Consider the following 19,350-nt stretch of genomic DNA (forward strand, 5'->3'; position numbering starts at 1 on the left):
ATTCTAGCACAGCGTCGGCGGTCTCCCCACCGACCAATCAGTGACCAGGATGCCAGGAGAAGCGGCTGGGCAAAGCGCACCCCGCCCGCACGCACCAGTCGACTTGGCAGTGTGCGAGCTTCACGCTTCGGTTAGCGGCAAGCAGCAAACTGACCAATGAGATCACTCCGGTCGTTGTTAGGGGCGGAGCCTATCTGTGGCGCTCAATCCAAATTTTCGAACCGGTTTCTGCTTGGTTGAAACGCCAAAAACATGGCCCAGAAAAATGCTATTTTTTGGTCTTTCTTTTCATCATTTTGCTTCAAAATTTCGACAGATGATAGAAGACATGTCAGACTCCAATAATATGTCAAAATCAGAAAATCGTAAGTTTTGACCAATTATGATACTCTGACTTCAAACTCGATTTTCACGGCTTCCACCGTGCGCGACTTTAGGACCTTTTTGTTGTAGCGGGTCACATATCATTTCCTGTTGTAGATATTTGATAACTTCATGGAATGCCACTGGTGGGATTTCCTTATTATTCCCATCATGTTACCTCATTGTGTTCACATTGGCAACATTTATTTCACTGAGTGATATATTGCTTGTCTACTTAATGCAGCGCAGTGCGTGGATGCTAAACAGAACAAACACAGTGCACCAGGAATTTCAGTTGCTTTGCTTATATACATGTACATTTACCTTCATGTTTAATATCAAAGTAGGAAATAGCAAAGAAAGGCATTTAAACCAGTTTGGAGTTACAAGTAGCTCATAATGCACATAGGTACAAATGACCTTTCTTTTTTTCTCAGTTGGTTATCACCCATTTTCACAGCAACAAAATGCATAAGATTGCCTGACATAACAATTTTTGAAGTCATCAGTCATGTTCAAACAAAGGATAAAACTTGCGGAGACCAGGGGGGCATTTTATGATGCGTTTTGGTCAGATATTTTTCCGAGAAACTGTTACAAGCTACTGAAATCCTTGTACCTGGTGGGCATTTCATGAAGATACTTGTCGGATAAAATGTCCGACAAGTCAATTATATCCGACAAGTTCAGAGAAATCAGCCAATCAGACTAAAGAATTTCTCAAAACTTGTCGGATATAATTGACTTGTCAGATATTTTACCTGACAAGTTCCTTCATGAAATGCCCCCCTGATTGACTGAGAGCAAATTTGTCCGACAACTTTGTCGGACAAAGTGCTTCATGAAATGCCCCCCTGGTGACCAGAATGGTCCATCAATATTAACACTTTTGAATGCATCCGTTTTATTATTTTGCATTGAATGTATTAACAATCTTATTTGTTTTCTGTTGATATTGCCAAATGCCACTTTTGCTGTCAGATGGATATACTTTTAAGCACTATTTATGAGGTTTACCTAAACAACCATTACATCACAGATGCTTATCTCAATGAATTAACAAAAAAAAAAACCAACCTGCCTTCAAGGTACAAATGACCTTTTTCTGCTCATGCTCAAAATGGAACCCTAAGCTGGCTTATATAGGATTGACTTCCCTTTCTGTTTTCCACAGAAATGTTTTTATGCTTTGTGTGTGGATTCTGCAAAACATAGTACCCAATAGCGTGGATGCATAATATATGTCTCCTCGGATGATATGAAAAATTCAGCAGTTAAGGTTTTAAAGGTTTAGATTCAAAGATGAAGCTGTGATCTTCAAGTAACAGAGGCTCCCATTATATATGCATGTTGAAGAGAATTTCTTTTTCTTTAAGGAATAAAGTGCATAAAAAAAGTTCCAGTTCTACATCAAGTTAAAAGAGTGATATCTCTCAAAGTTCATTTACAAAAAAAAAAAAAAAAAAAATGACTGCATTTGTATCAGGACTGCTTGGCATCTTTTTGTAGCAATAGAATTTGGATAGATGTAATGCTTTTTGGTTTTCCCAGTCAAATTTAGTTACGCTGTAATTCAAATTGCTTTCTTGCCGTAATTCAAAGCGCTATCATTCAGGCTGTCTTTCGTTCTTTGCCAAATTGCAAGAGATCGCTGCAGACAGCTCGGAGGTTTCCCTCTACCGAATGGTGCTGGTACAGAAGTGTGTGCTTTAAATGTGCCTTCCCTCGATCCTGTCGCTCATTTGTCATACAGGTCATGTGACGTGGGTGAGATACAGAACTGTATGCCAGAAACAGGTGGTTTGCAGAATCTGTATTCAATCCTTTTCTATGAAAAATGACTTAAGGAAAGGCTTTGATGTCAGGCTGTCCTCATAATTTTCATAGATGCCTGAACCTCGCAGAGTCAAATCACCCAGGGTGCTTCATGAAATCATATCATGGTGTGAAACTGATGCTGTTTCTTTTCATAATTGGGGCTGCATAATTTCTGGATTTCAATCACTGCAGAAATTCTTAACTTGGTTGATATCTAAAGTTTTCCATTTCCAATTGCTCAATGTGATAACCTCAAATGCACTTTGCCTATTGGCTTTTCCAGGATATATTCACAGCCTAAGTGTTGCAAATTTCAGTCTAATGTTGGCCTTCAATATAATTGTTTTCCAATTATCTGGATTGCTGTACAGATTGATTGCCAATTAGTTTCTCATAGTGATATTGATGGAAACTTATGATAGCATTCTATATTGAAACATTCTTTATCAACTGGAAGTTCTGACACCATGCAGTTACAAATAAAAAAAGAAGAATCATTTCAAAAAATATGAATATCAGAGTGAGCCAAAAATTTAAGTGTCAGTCCATACAAGGGAGTCATGAGTAAGATGAGCTTTTTATCTTGGGTTTTCTGAAAATAAGTATGATGAGATAAATGCATTATTTATAACTGTCAAAACAACAAAATGCATATGTCACTACAGCACATTCACCTTCGTGATCAAAAAAGAAAGTCAAATAACAAAAATATATTCATGTACAGGTGTAGTTATGCAGTGTAAAATATTCATGCACGTGTTGCGGTTTATTCTGCATGCAGTGCCAAGATTTGCTGCCTTCCAAGGAATGAAATCAATGGGAACTACAGCTAGTGGAATTGGTTGGGGTGGAGGGGGGGGGGGGGGTGGGGGGATTGTGTCCATTTGATGAAACTCACTTTTATGAGTCAGCATTCAAACAGCTGTTTGATCAGTGGCTAGAACTGGCTGGAGTTGCATCGGCGCAATCCGCGTTGGATTGATCCCCACGGGAAATCTACCGGGCAAACTAATGCATGTTAGGAAGTCCAAATCCCCCTTTGCATTGATTGCTTTCTCCAGCCAGCTCTATCTGCGCCCCAACCCTCCCACCAGCCTCTCCCTGTCCATCAACACCGTGTAATCGCATTCCTAGCACCAGGATTTGCATGCAATCCAATTGCTGCAGAGATCTGTACCTAACCGGCATTGCCGTATTGTCACTTTGAAACAAACAAACTAGAGGGCCTCTTTTTCTTTCTTTTTTTTTTAGCTCAGCACAATGGATTCTCAATTACAGCCCTCATTAACTGTGAACTACTCCCACTTGCTCCTTATGTCTTTGAACAGCACGACATGTTTACATCATTTATCCCAAGCCCATATCAACGAGGCAACGTACAAATTAGTTAGTGATAAACAAGGAACACCTAGTTGTGAAAACGATATATTTGGCATCCAGATGATTTCTTTTTGAACATTTGCGCACATGTGCAGAAAGTAGTGCTGGTCATTTCTTTTGAAGTCTGTAGTATCATGTATTAGGATGCAAGTGATAAGGTAGATCAGCGTGACAGCTTGAAGTGATTTTTTTTTTTTTATTGGCTATCTAGTTAATTGTCAATGAGGATTCATTATTTGTTGGTAACCTTTTCATAAACGTATTTTCTACTTCATTTCAATTTCACCACAGTTCGTTGCTGAATTTCATTTGCAATGACATTGTCAGGATGACACTGTGAGTAATCTTTTTTTTTTTTTTTTTAATGCTGCAACGTTGTGTATGCGTACTTCATAAGCAGTCTCAGCATTATTTGCAAGTGTACAGTGTATTACGCCTCCGCCTCGAAGGGTGCCACAGGCATTCTGATTTTGGGATTTCAGTCCATCTGATGGTCAGACCACCCCCATATTTCCTTTTTGTAATTTTAGGCAACCGCACAATGGATTATCTTGGTACGTGGTCTATATTACTATTGTATATGCAACATCAGGAGTAAATGGGCTGGTTAGGTCTGAAATGTAATAATTGTCATATCTCAAAAACAAATCTGTGCAGTAAAAAAATATATTGTTTCCTGTTTATCAACTCAAGTGAACAATTTGCTTAGAATAAAGAAGAAAAAGAAAGGCATTGTTTGTTGTGCAGAAACTTTAGCAGAAGGATCAGTCTAAGCAGTTAGTACATAGACAGATAGGACTCAGCATGGAGTGTTTGACAACTACACACAAAAAGCATTCCATAATAAGATACTGACAAGAAAGCTGCAGTATAAGACAAGTGGCCGCTATATAGAGCTTAGACCTTAATACATAATTCTTCTCAATTTAACAGTTTGTAGTGATTGCTGGAAACAGATGACCGCTGATCAGTTTGTCAGCATATCATATGATTTTGGGCCACCAAATTTCCAAAAGGCTCTCTTTTGGATGCCCAATCAAACACTTGAGATTCAAAATGGCTTGTTGTATTTCATTTTATTTTGGGTACCTGCATTTCTTTTTTTTTTTTTGTGCACCACCAAAATTTCAGATTTAAAGATTTCAGTAGCCTGAAGGGCCCACCAGAGAAAAAAGTTGTGGAGCTGTTCTATATGTACTGAAATTAAGCTTAAAGCTTAATGTTTGATTGCATTAGTAATGGAGAAGAAATTGGAAAAAATAACTTTCAGAGTTGGCATAGAAAGAGGGAAAATATGATATTTAAAGAAGGGAAAGGAGAAAAGAAATAGTATGAAGACGGCAGAAATGAGGAGAAATGGAAGAACAGATAGAGACAGAAAGTAAAATGCACTTTGTCCTAAGGATTTGTAATAGCTGTCTGTTATATCCAATAGGTTAACATCAGGGGTAGATTTCATGTTTGGTTATTTTCACCATGCACCTTGTCATTAACTGAAATAGTGACAAAGCATGGAATTTTTAAGATAAAGGAAAAAGAGTCAAGTGACTAATCTTTTTAGTGTGGATGAATACCAGACATGACATATTCCACTTTTAGTCAAATGACATTCATTTTTCCCATCTGATAATAGGATTAAAGGAGAGAGAGAGAAATACAGAGACAGAGAGGGAAGGAGAGACAGAAAGACAGACGGACAGACACTAATTGAACATGTCGAGTATGCCCTCAGGCTTGCTGATGTCTTTATTGATTAGCAACAAACCATGGATTTTGAGCAAAGAAGATGAGTCAAAGCAAACACAATTCTCCGGAGGAAAAAAAAAAAATTGTATCTTACCTGGCAACATTCAAGAGATAATGCCCTAGCAATATTGAGAATAGAGCTATGGGATTACAGTCACAGGCTTATTGGAGCTTCTGAAAATAGACCTGAAGAGTTCAGGCATGATTAAAAATGGTTACCAACAAGAACCAGTTCACTCTTGTGAGTGACTGTTCATTGCTTGTTGTTCAATTTCATACACAGAAGAAAATGAGAATATATAGAGCTAGAAAAGCACTGTGAGAGCACAGACCTCCTCCTAGCAGCTACTTTCCTCCTCTGATCTTGCCCTTCCATAGAGATCAGTGATTTCTACCCATACGTATGCATGCTGAAAAATCACCCAATTTCCCAATATAGATCCCTTTGTTACATCATATACCCTCAGCTGCGCGGCGCGCCTCGCCCTAGCAGAAACTAGAGCATGCACTTTAGTATGCGCATGAAAACCTCAAAAATGCGCAGCTTGAACTCCCAAGTTCATTGACTCTCCTTGCCAAAGTATGGAAAATCCTTCATAAAATCCATAAAAATTTCTGGATCACTCAAAATAGAATATTTGTCTCTTGTGTCATTGTCAACCTTTCCTGCAAGTTTCATTTAAAGGGTGTGTACAGTTCTGGTCGAGGTGAGGATTTAGCTTTTAATGTTTTGCAAGATATTCAGAAACCATTCTATGAGATGTCAAAGAGCATGCAATTCTAAAGGGTATCAAAAGTTTATTTGATGAAAATCAGTTTTGAAATGGCTGAGATATCCAAAAACAAGGTGAAACAAAGAGATCCTAATAAAGTTGTGGCCTGTCGCCTTTTATTATTATCATCACTTTTTTGGATATCTCAGCCATTTGAAAACCAATTTTCCTCAAATAAACGTTGAATCCTTCTTAAAATTACATGTTCTTTCAAATTTCATAAGAGGTTTCTTATTATCTCACTTAGAAATGTTCAAATCATGAATCCCTTACCTCAACCAGTACTGTACAGTCCCTTTAAATCTATTCACAACTTTTTGAGTTATTTTGCACACAGACAAACAAACCAACGGTAATGAAAACAACCTCCTCCTTTGCCAGAGGTAATGAAACGTTTCTTGGTGTAGAAGGTATAGATACATGAAACAGAGAAAGGCAAGCCTGACGTCCCAATAGTATTTGTATGTTCATCTCTCTCACATGCTTCACCACACTTGAATGTTTGTATGTACATATGTGTATGTGTGTGTATGTGTATATGTGTTTGCATGTGTACAGAACCAAACAATACACACACATACAAGTACACAGTACTGTATATTATAAGATATAATGCTGAGTTGCTTGGCCTAGAATCTTTTTGACTCCATGAAGGCTTTTATTATATCATCATCTGGCTCTTCTCTTCAGATGCCAATCGCACATCTCAAGGGATATGGAGTCTGCGCATTTTCTTTTGTTCCTTGCTTATGGAACTCTCTGCGAAATTGACAATATGGAGCTCTTAAAAGCTTCACTTAAGATTCACATTTTTCACCAAACATTCAATTACTGACATTCTTGGGGGAGTCTGTATCTTTGAAGGTTTTTTTCTTAACATTTATGGTGCCATACAAATGCCGTGAGTCATCGTCGACTATTCTTCATCACTAAAGCCATGTGACCACAGGATATTGACCAATGCCATGGCCATACAACTTGTTTTGTGTTGAGGTCTATGATGGAAGTAGTTTAAGAAGATCCTTGCAGTGATTGGAAAATTTTTTTATTATTCAAATTTCTTACACTTATATCTGGCACCAACAACAATAGAAAGAGGATTTTTTTTTTAATTGTAACCAAAAGTGAATTTGGGTATGTTGGGAGTGTTATTGCATTTTTTTTGTGATCTAATCACATATTGATTCCTGGTGGTTTGTATTTGAAGAGTCAAGGTCAGTTTCACTGTCCAGTTTGCACCATCTCTGAGCACTGTCCACTCTTGCTACAACTATCATTTAAGAGGACGGTCACTTCTGGGTGTCTCAAATACATCCAACAGCCTTGTGTGATTGAACCTGTCAAGATACACACATTGTATTCACATTTGTATAGCCATGTTCATTATGTTGATACTACTCCTATCCGTGCTAATGTCAACAATAACAGCAGTGTTATGCAGTATACTTGAGCTGTACAAGGATCAAATTTTGAATGATCAATTTTCTTCCTTGGTTTTTGTCTTCCATAGATATTAACTGAATCTCTGGACATAGAAGCCTGCACAAAAAGCTTGTTATAAAGACACATCAACACAACAACGTACAGGAAAATTTGTGGAAGAGTTAACAGTAACTGCAGCTGAGTGACTGCAAGGAGTTTTACCCCATCCAAGACCGCTTTCTTGCAGAGAGATCCATCTATGGTACCCAGGATGGCTGGTGAGATAAACCTGACTGCGAGGATGCTATACTGGCTCGTGGCATCCTGTGGGATTCTGGCCGTCCTTGGCCTGAGCTTTCCGGGGGTCGGAGCAGCCACTGCAAGTAGGTTTGAAATTTCTACAACTTAGCAGCAAAATGCATTTTAAGTCTTCAACTCCAAATGAAGCATTTTTAAAAGTATCTTCTGATGTATCTGTAGATTTAGCAAGAACTTCAAATTGTTGATATAAAACACAAAAGAATGATGACTTTTGAAAAGGTCACCAGCAGTTCAAGATTTGTGTTGATTAAAGTTCTGATATTTTTTTAACTATCATGTAAAGAGGAGTTTATGGGGGAGTGGTATGGTAGGGCATTTGGATGTAGAAGGGTATGGAGAGGCAAAAATGGGCAGTATTTTTTTTCTTCACTCCTCTTTTACTATGCCATTGCACTTGAATTGAAAAGAGGTATTTTATTTATAATCCCATCCAAATCCACAGTAGGAGTGTAATGTAAGTACATGTAAAATTGAAATCCAGAGTATGGTTTAATGATGGCAGTGGTTTATAGTTCCTCTTTGACAGTAAAGTCATAATGAACAAAATACTTCAGGACACAAACCACAGAGATGACGATTTTGTTAACAAACTTTTGTCATCAAAACTACTGTGTACACTGCATGATTATTTATTTCATGATTTTGGAGTACAGGAATGAATGTATACCTATTCATCACAGTCTTGTTGAGATCAGGGTTAATAATTTTCAAAATTTTGCATGCTCTTACATTCATGAATAGCACCTGACTCACAAAATTTCGTGAAAATAAGAACCTCACAAAATATATGGCATATGCAGTATTCATGCTACCACAATTTCTATCATTCACCACCCTCTCCCCCCAAAAAAGTAGATTTATGAGATCTGCCTCCCCCCCCAAAAAAAAAACAACAACAAAAACAACAACATGACAACAACAATAATAAACGTAAGGGAATTGTTTCAGTGTTTACAAACTGGTAGTGAATAGGGAAAAGGAAAGAATGTTTGTAAGAAAATTATAATGCCGTAAGTGTACAGAGTCGTGGGAAGTATGATGAAGATGTTGCTGTCAGTCGGGAACATCAAGAGCAGCAGGAGTGATGGGTGCAGGTTGGAAGTGATGGCACGCATCTGGAATGGGGGGAAGTAGGGGTTCACAAGTACGGTTGAGGCCGTAAGGAAACCACGTCATAGTCATTATGCTGCGACAGGTAATGGCGGGGTTAGCCCTCATCGCGAGCCCAGCTGAGTGCCTGACTGGAGGGGAAAATTATGTGGAGCAAGCTCAATTTCTCTCTCTTCTCTCTCTCCGGGGTTTCTCCGATAGAATTGACCGATTGGTGGAAAAACACCCAACGGCTCAATTCCTCGCTAATGGACGCTGGTAACTGGATGAGAAATTCATTTCGCCTGCCTCCCCTGTGCTGTAGGATTAGAAGATATTAGTGTATTCAACAGGCTAAGTGCGTACACGCATGCACACATACAGATTGGGTTAACTTCTGCTGTTATTACATGTAGGGAGAGAATCGGCGATTCATTGAGCACATTCCAGCAGAGCTTGTAGTATGCAAAAATGTACTCATTCTCAGCTTGGCATATTTGCACGCTTTATTTTTTTTTTTTCAACAAAGCTGGCCGCAAAGTGTGATTTCCCCAATTCTTTTCTGTATTTCTAGTTTATTGTCAAACAGAATAGAAAATACACAAATTCTTGCAAGCTGACATCACCATCGGTACAACCAGGGAGGTGGAAAGTTCCACCTCCCTGGTACAACACAGCCATTGTCACGTATGCACACACATAGCCCATTTCTACTTTGAGTTGTTACCTGAAATTACATTTTGCGACATCCTGCAAAAATTGTCATTTTTCTGTTCTTTCATTGTGCAAAATTTAATGATATTTTTTTTTCAATTGTTTTCAAGATGTCATGTTGTTGTGTAATTTATATAATATGCCATCTACAGTATTTACACAAATTTCTAAACTAAAGAAAAAAAAAACACAAAAAAAAATCTGTGCATTCAGTTACTGAACAGTTAAAATTTGATCTTCCATTCTAAATACCTCCTTATTTCAATCCTTCCATTCTGAAGAGCTTTTATTGTAAACATTCAAATTTTTAAAGGTTTTGTGTGTGTGTTTATGCATATGATCCATCAATTTCCTTTTTTTTTCCATAAAGAATGTCAAATCATTGTTTCATTAGACAGTATACTATGTTGAAAAGTGCTATGAAGTATGAAGAAAACAACATTGCCACAGGAGACTATTACTCTTTTCTGGATCTTACAGATTAAAAAAAAAAAAAAAGATATCAATAATTCACAAGGATGCTGATATAAGCATGAGTGAAATGGCTGTTTTGGGAAATAACTGCTCCTAAACTGGACCCAGGTGAATCTGTGGATTACCCATTTTCCGTACACTTTCATTTCTTCAATATTTTTGGTTAACAATTTTAGTTTGAGAATGTTTTTTTTTTTTTTTCCAAACTCTTTTTGCTGACCCTTCCTTTTGGCAAAGCCTTCCGGCTTGCCTTTTGATCCCCAGAGCGTTTCTGTTGCATTTTCATTTCTCAGGAACCTTTTTTATGACCCCATCATTTTCAGACTATTTTGCTAACACTTTTAATGTTAATGACAGGTGAAGGAACCCTGAGCCAAAACTTGTGAATTCAAATGCCATCTTCCCCGGATCCAGTAGTGCAGGCAAGCAGAACTGCGAGTAGAAAGTAAAGTATTTAAGCTGTTTGAGCTGACGGTGGCAGTGGTGGCTTTATATGGCTCTTTAAAGGGATTGTATAGTTTTGGTTGAGACCTAATTTCAGGTTTCTAACATTTTTTTTGGTGAGATAATGAGAAACCTTTTATGAAATATGAAAGAGAATGTAATTCTTTGAGAAAGTCAATGTTTATTTGATGAAAAAAGGTTTTGAAATGGCTGAGATATCCAAAATAGAGCGATTCTAATAAAGTGTGGGACCCACACTTTATTATGATTGCTTTGTTTTACTTTGTTTTTGGATGTTTCGGTGATTCCAAACCCGAGTTTCATCAAATAAACTTTGAATTCCTCTTAAAATGGTATGCTCTGTACTATATCATTTATTTCTTGGTATCTCGCAAAAAGTTAAAAGCCCAATTCTCATCTCCACCAATACTGTACCATCCCTTTAAGGTTTCTAGGGAATACAAACTTATGCAAATGATAGACGAGATATGGTCCCCATGGGAGCCCTATAGGAAGTAGGGCTACCAAGAGTCAAATCACTGTAAATCATTTAGTATCCTCTGCTATGAGTATTACAGATAAATTATATATATTGATTTTTTCTCACTTTCACAAGAAAACAAGCTTTTCAAGCAATTTGACTGTTGTTTTTGAATTTGAGAACAGCAATCTTGATTATGTATTCATGTCATGTGCTTTGTAATGACCATAGTTCTGGTGACAGTCAATTATTTGGCCGGATTTGTGTGTTTAATTTGCTGTAAAGAAAGTTAATGTCTCTCTAGGGAAAGCTTTATTGAGCTGGTTATGTGAGTGCAGGCATTTTCAGATTGCCTGATTACATGAACATAGTGCCTGAATCATTTATGCATTTTTTTTTTTTCCTGTGGAGCCGCAAGAAGAGAAAATGCAGCCCACTTATTACCCCAGAGGGTCGTAAAACTTATTATACAGATGGATTACCATCTTGTTGGAGATTATTTTTTCTTCTTAACTTATTGGGACCTATGTAACATTGAGCTGCAATTGTAGGAATCACCCACACACAACACACACATTCACTCATACACATCGTTAGTTTTTTAATCACTCGCGATATTGGTCAATTTACTGGAACCTGGGATGATATGATGCCTAGGGCCCTGTTTCATAAAGCTTTTCGTAAAGTTATGCTTGACTTTACAAACGACTGGAATATGAAGTGCCAATATGTGTGCCTATTTTTTCCTTATGTTTAAACAAAACATGACTGTATGTCAATATTTCGTCTACATTGGGGCAAAAATACACTTTCAACTATAAACGTGTAAACATGTAAGAATAATCATTATCATCTGCACATTTAAACTTTAGCTAGAATCTAAACTATTGAAATTAACAATTATTAGGAAACCAACTTGGCTTGCCATATTCAAGCTGTTCGTAAAGTCATGAGTAACTTTATGAACAGCCTTATGAAACAGGGCCCAGATCTCTTTCAAAGCTAACTGTGTAGGAGCTCATCTCCAATTTGAATGCTGCTTAATCTGCACGATTGAGAAGTCTGTGTTAGAGAATTCTAAATCACATGACCAAGAAATGATAGTTTGCATGACCCGACAGTCATATTGATTCATATACTGACATTCAATTTATTTTTACCATTGTTAGAAAAAACAGTTCATGTGTAAGTCTTGATACATTTTATAAGGTATCTACATGCTTGAAGGAAAATAAAGAGGTGAGAAATAAGCCAAAATGCTGCTTAGGACAAACATGTACTACATTACAGTTTTAAAAAAGTAAGTTTTCAACAGTCTCTTTAATTTTCTGTCTAATATAATTTGATTGCCAGTTGTTCTGAACCTAGGTGATAAATGGCTTTGATGTTACAGCGTTTTTGGAAATATTTCAGTTTTCAGAGTAAAGTGAATAATTTCTTTCATGCAACTAAAGCACATTAAAATGCTTAGGACACATCTTATAATCTCTCCTGCAAACAGTATGGATATGAGAAGACACACGCTTTTCCATTTTAATTTCTCTCTAAACATGCACTTTTAGTCCTGTGGGGAGGATGAGGTATGTTAGGCTGAAGAGGCTCGAGCCTTGAAATGAGGTCCTCAGCTTTTTACCGAGAACATTAGGAGTCCTGTGCACCTGTCTTGTGAATTGAGCAATTAAGACGTGACATTCATGCAACTTGCATCGTGTCTTTACGGGATCGAATATATCGTGATGATGGCAGTACTTCGCTCCCATCATCTGTCAACGAGCTATGACTCTTTGATGGATGGGCCATCAAATATGTATGATTGGCAATTATCACTGCACACTACATAGCCCCGGGCTACGTCAGCGAGCTAACTTTTCGCAGAGTACTGCGTGGTGGTATTTGGTATCCATGCTGTGAGGGAAGTAATGAAGGTGGGGATGGTAGAGAGGTAGATAAGGACAGACAAAGGTGCAAGAAGAAATAGATAAGGAGACAAGGAAAGATATGTAAGATAAAGTCATCGGTTGAGAATGATAAGGGCGTTAAGTTGCCACTAAACCCATAGTGTTCGAGACCACTTAACGCCCTTCTCATTCGCAACAGACGAAGTCAAAGTAAGAATGATTTTGATTTGTAAAACAGCTAGATGGATGTGGAGAGGTAGATGATAAAAGAGAGCGCAAGATGGAGAAAGTGATTAAAGGGGAATGAAACTCAAAACATTCATGTGGGTTGAGCGAGTGCAGCAATATCAGTAGAACACATCAGTCAAAGTTGGAGGAAAATCCAACAATCTGTTTGAAAGTAATGACTTTTTAAACTTTTGATGCAGCCATTGCTGGGTTCGAAAACTACAACAGTTTGTGATGTCACATATAAAGAATGATATGAAGAAAATATAGATCAATTCAACAATATGTCTTTTTCATATGAAGTACACATCCCCTTAACTTGTTACTGATTATGTTGAGAGTAATGTTATTCTCCTGTTTTCTGGAAAGGGTAAGTCAAGTGCTCTGTCATTATGTCAGAAAAATTAAAATGTGTTGAATTTTTTTTAATTTTCTTTATATCATTCTTTGTACATGACATCACAAATAGTATTCTTCTCATCTCGCATTGGCAATGCTGAAACTTTAAAAATTCATTACTTTTGAATGTATCATCCAATTACCTCAGACTTTCACTGATACATGTATGTTCTAATATTTGCTGTAATCATTCAATCCTGATGTTTAGTTTATTTGTTTTTTCCCTTTGAAATGCAGAATGAAATACAGAAAATATTAGATACACATCAGAACGGAGGAAATTTTGCAAAGAGATAAATACAGATGGATAGACAGCTTGATGAATATACATATTGATAGAAAGAAAATGGGTAGATAAGATAGATGTATGAATAGATAGCTGTATGTATAGATTGATGAATAGATGGATAGATAGATAGATAGATAGAGCTGAAGAAGATAATAGGAAAGGGAGAAAGAGAGTAAACAAAGTTAAAGAAAGGTTTTGTATAAGCATACCCCATAATCTAATGCATAACTTGATAGTCTAAAGTGTACTAAAAGGAAGGACATACAATTTCTACATGGCCAGAAGCAAATAAAATTTCAATTTCAGTTAACCCTGTCAAGTACATTAACTGTACACACTCCTAAAATTCTGCACAATACATCTTGCTTATACACCCTGTATGTATTTATCTTTATTCATCCTTTTTATAATCTTATTCACATTTTCAAGTATGTACACTTACACATTGTCAGCATTGTGTATTTTGTACTCTATCTTTGATGATGTATACAAGGAAATATTTGATGAAATTCATAATTCTACAGGACTTGTGTAAGGTCATTATGTGATGAACCTTGTTTCCATATTCTGCAGTTACCAGAATGTCCTAGCATAAGTATTGTCAGCAGCTTTCACTCAGCAACAGAGTTATTTGTATGTGAATGGGGCTCGGCAGACGAGAGTAATGTTCTTTGCGGAAGGTACATTGTGGTCTATCAAGTGGCTGTTCTTTGCATATATGAGCTGTGTAAAGAGCACCAACATGTATACTCAGCGGTGTATGCTTCTCCCAGATCCAGGCAGGCTTTTAGTTAGGCATTTCGAGCCGGCCGTTCTTCTCTGCGCGAGACACTCAAGACCCTTTACCAGGGTAAAGTGGTTATACAGCACTCGACTCAGAAAGCCGCTAGCCTCATTTCAGGACAATGTACCAACAGTCTTGAATATAATTATGCCTTGTATGTTATCTGTGAGAGAGGCTGAGAGAGATAGAAGAGAATGCAGGCTTTCGAAGTCACAAGTGGCTGATATTCACCGAGTCCAAATTACTTGCATACGTTTCCCGTCTGGCGTAAATGGAGCTTGCAAGGATCTTGTAAAGGTAGCATCATTTGCTCGAGGTGTAATTTCAGCAGGGTTAATGAAATAATGAGTGGTGTGAATACAACCTGAAAGCATCAATAAATTACTGTTAGCCCAGACGGATTTAAAGTCTGCCAGGGGAGTGATGCTGCAATCATCCTGATTAATAGAATATTAATGGTAAAATGTTTAATGATGGACACACTAAGTTTATCATATCCACTCTATATGGTACTCTTGCTTTGCTACTTGCTTTATTTCTTAGAAGTTTGCTAATTGACCTGTGTTCATGAAATGAACAGCAAGCCAAAATATAGTTTCTCACAACACAGGTGCAATGCATCAACTCACAAGTCGGCGAGTCCATACATATGTATTAACAAAATCTTATGCTTACAGCTGATACTGAAGATTTGTTGAAGGATATGCACAATGCAGATAAAAGAAGAAAACAACAACCAAACTTCATGTTTCTTCCTTAAAAAAAAAGAGCTTTGCTATCTCGATAAGATGTGAAATATCTGCAGTTCTGTTGTTTCTGCCCATCTCTTCTTGGACTGCTATGCAAAGTTGACCCCACTGGACTGTATCTTCCAGAGTAAACCACAAAGTAGGCCATGGTCTACAGGTATCCAAGCACAGTGTATCAAATGCCATGGGGTAGCAAATGGCGGTCGACTGGCAAACCTGAGCGTTTGTGACAAACTTCACACACAGGGAAGATTGTGAGTGATTGGTCTTCAAGAGTGGGATTGATTTGATATCATACAAGCTGGCAAGCGGCACGATGAAGCACTATACGTCAAGTGCTCCTCGCCCCCTTCATGATCGTACACTTGGCTTGTGGCAAAGTTTAAACCATGATTTGTCTCTACGGCAAATCTCACTTCTGTATTTCCCCATGGTATGCACTGTATGTGTTCACTGTGACTGTTACTCTTTATTTTAAAGTAACATCACTAAAATTGCTAAAACCATAGTTTTGGGGAAACCACAATGAAAAATAGTTTTGTTTCCCTACATATTCCTCTATATGGAAAAAAAATGATACGTAACACTCCCTGACAGATCAGGTTACAGTATGGAAATTGTTTAAACCAAAATTTCATTATTTTTCTTGTGTGTGTGTGTGTGTGTGTGTGATATCTTGGGTTTTTGTTTTGTTTTGTTTTCATGGGAAAAGTAACTGCTTTGTCCCCATGTTATCAACTTATCTTTTGTGAGGTTAGGATGTTGGGATGTTTTTGGCAAGGTTACAGCATTTTGCTTTTATTCTGCCTGGTAAGATTGACTGATGATATAAGAAGAATTCACAATGCATTGTTCAGTCAAACCTTGCCAGTTCTCCAATTTTCCTTGAAGTGTTCTTGCGTTTCTTTTCCTTTTTTGCCAAAATTGTGTTGAGGGTTTTTCGAATATTGCTCGAAGGTGACACAGTTTTGTTTTTTTTTGTGGGAGGCACAAATTCTGTGAAGTGACATATCTCCCCATTTTTCAGGTCATGGAAAATAAATTCATCCTTTGAGTGTAGCTGGATTGTGCCCTCCTCACAAGGAGAAGAAAGAAGCAACAAACCAGAGGGACATGTTTACAGCACGTTGTTACAAAAGAATTGACTGGCATTGAATCAGCCAATCTTGCAAAGAGGAGAAATGATTCCATAATTTGCCGTAGACTTGGTAGGAGACTGCGGATAAAATGTGCACTGCAGCTGAAAGTGATCCATTTGTTTCCATTAAGGGATGTTGGGATGAATATACCGGCATGCTCAATGGAAGACGAATGTTAATGCGGGAGGGCAGAAAGGTAATGAAAGAGACGGATAGAAGTAGAGAGTGATGGAGAAAACTGGGCAAGGAGGTTTTGAGGGAGAGGGAGGGGGGCAGGGGAGCGAGGGGTGGAGATGACGAGAGGCAGAAGAAGGAAGGAGTCAAAGATAGGGAAGCTGTTATGGAAGAGAAGGAAAAGTTGGAGAAGGATATAAAGTTTGCAAGGAGAGATTAGCAGGATTGGTTCAACAGGAGGTGAATGAAGGAGTGGGAGAGAGAGATTGGTAGGAGACCAGTAAACCATGTAGGCTGAGGGAGATGGAGGGAGGGAGATACCATTAAAGGATGAGAACAGAAGATCCGGAGAATGATACAAAGTTGGCAAGGGGAGATCAACAGGATTGGCTGGACAGGAGACAAAAGTATTATAGGCACATGGTCCCGGTGGTTTAGTCGAATGCGTACGCAGACGCACGGCGCAAGTTTCCTAAATAGACCTACGCTATCGACTCCTCTTTAGCGCTTACGCTGTGACCCACTTCCCCGAGTCCGAAGAAGTCCGATCCACTGTAGTCAGTGGTCCAATCACAGTTCGGCTCACGATTCGGTTGAGGAGGATGACAGCTTTAGCAAACTTCTTTTGTGATGTCATAATAAGAAGCACATATGCACACACCGTGGCATTACTACAGACTGCGTGATGGGCAGAGAAGACAACGAAGGCAACGTTACTTAGCAACACCTATGCACTTTACTCTTGATGACAGCTCGACTTCGGTAATCTTCGTATCAATGCTAACGTTGATTGGCAGTATCATCAACAGCGCCCTCTACACTACCGGGACTATGCGCCTTCAAAAGATCTGACAGAGAAGGAGTAGGAGAGAGAGAGAGATGGGGTACTCAACAAACTATTAAGGCCGAGGGAAATACAGAGTGAAAACAGAAGAGTCAGAGGATGATACAGAGTTGACAGACAAGGAGAGATCAACAGGACTGGATCATCTGGAGGTAAATGGAGGAATACTAGAAGATGAGGCTGAGGGAGTAGGAGAGAGATGGAGATGGGGAGGAGACTCTCAAACCATGTAGGCTGAGTGGGATAGAGGAAGGGAGGGAGAAGTCAAAGGTACTATTGAAGGATGAGAATAGAAGAGCCAAAGGATGATACAGAGTTGGCAAGGAGAAATCAACAGGACTGGACCATCTGGAGGTAAATGGAGGAATATTAAAAGATGAGGCTGAGGGAGTAGGAGAGAGAGATGGAGATGGGAAGGAGATCAGTAAACCATGTAGGCTGAGGAAGATGGATGAAGAGAGAAGTCAACGATACTATTAAAGGATGACAAGGGAAGAGCCTGAGAAGGATACTGTGTCGGCAAGGACAGATCAAGAGGATTAGTTGGATGGGAGGCAAATGAAAGAGTACATGTATTAAAAGAAGAGACACAAAAGGAGTAGGAAAAATTAAGAGAGGGGGGAGGAAGGGAGGGAGGGAGAGACTAGCTAACCATGTAGGCAGAGGGAGGTGGGGGAAGGGAGAAGTCAAAGATAAGGCAACTTTAAAGGGTGAAAACAGAAGAGTCAGAGAAGGATACAGAGTTGACAAATGAAGGAGTATTAAAAGATGAGACCAGAAAAGGAGTGGGAGAAAAAGATGGGGAGGAGTTTAGCAAACCACATAGGAACATGGAGGTGGAGGAAGGGAGAAGTCAAAGATAAGACAACTTTAAAGGATGAGAATGAAAGAGTCAGAGACAGATACAGAGTGAGCAAGAACAGATAAACAGGATTGGTTGGACAGGAGACGAATGAAAGAGCATTAAGAGATGAGACCAGAAAAGGAGTGGGATAAAGGGATGGGGAGGAGTTTAGCAAACCGTGTAGACAGGAGGAAGAACAGATGAGAAAAGGAAGATGGGACAACAAGGAGGAGGAAAGAAGAGGACAGGAGAAGAGATTAAAAGACAGGAATATAAGATGAAAAAGACGATGACAAAAGGAGGGCAGAGTAGAATTGCAAATTAGATAGTGATGTATACTCTCAGATTCTTGGAAGAGAGTTGCCTGGGGTTTGTTATGAAAAGAGTAAAAAAAACTGAAAACTCGTCGGACAGCTGCGAAATACTTCAGACACAACGCCTCGCATTTCCTGATGTCACACCCACACAAGGGCCTGCTGGCTAGTACTCTCATATCCATAATATGGATTACAGGAAACATCTTTTGTATTATATCTTTCTCTCATAGATAATGCTGCCAACATGAGATAAGTTTATACAGTGTAGATTACTGGAGCAAGGAGTGAGATTTATTAAAAAACAAAGAAACAACAACCTACTACATCTTTTGGCTTTAACACTCTACAAATTAATTTGGTCGTAATATTGGAGCCTACACGTCTCACTAGTCACGTGGAGATGGATAGAATAGCAGAGTTTTAATTCCAGACACCAACCCATGTCCTATCTTTGAGGAGAGATGGGTGTTAACCCGTTGAGGATGGTTTGATTTTGCCACAGCATCCATTTCCCATAAACACCTGCCCGAGTATACTCGGGACTAGTTCTCAGTGGGTTAAAGTGGCCTTAATAGTTACGACTTATCTAACCAGTGGTTTCTTATACTTAGCAACCTGTGTGTGTATGTTATCAGAAGTTATTTTGCAAAATATGAAAAT

At 38.5% G+C, this 19,350-nt stretch overlaps 1 protein-coding gene across 2 annotated transcripts in view; it reads left to right on the forward strand.

Annotated features, from left to right (window-relative positions):
• LOC140244586 (uncharacterized) overlaps window positions 1-19,350 on the forward strand; it is a 145,804-nt gene that overhangs the window by 107,537 nt on the left and 18,917 nt on the right. For both annotated transcript variants that reach the window (XM_072324209.1, XM_072324210.1), the window contains exon 4: window positions 7,591-7,885. In XM_072324209.1, coding sequence (XP_072180310.1) covers window positions 7,762-7,885 — 124 coding nt within the window. In that variant the 5' untranslated portion in view covers window positions 7,591-7,761. The remainder of the gene's footprint in view (window positions 1-7,590; window positions 7,886-19,350) is intronic.

This window comes from Diadema setosum, chromosome 21, assembly GCF_964275005.1.
Source record: "Diadema setosum chromosome 21, eeDiaSeto1, whole genome shotgun sequence".
In the NCBI taxonomy this organism is placed as follows: domain Eukaryota; kingdom Metazoa; phylum Echinodermata; class Echinoidea; order Diadematoida; family Diadematidae; genus Diadema; species Diadema setosum.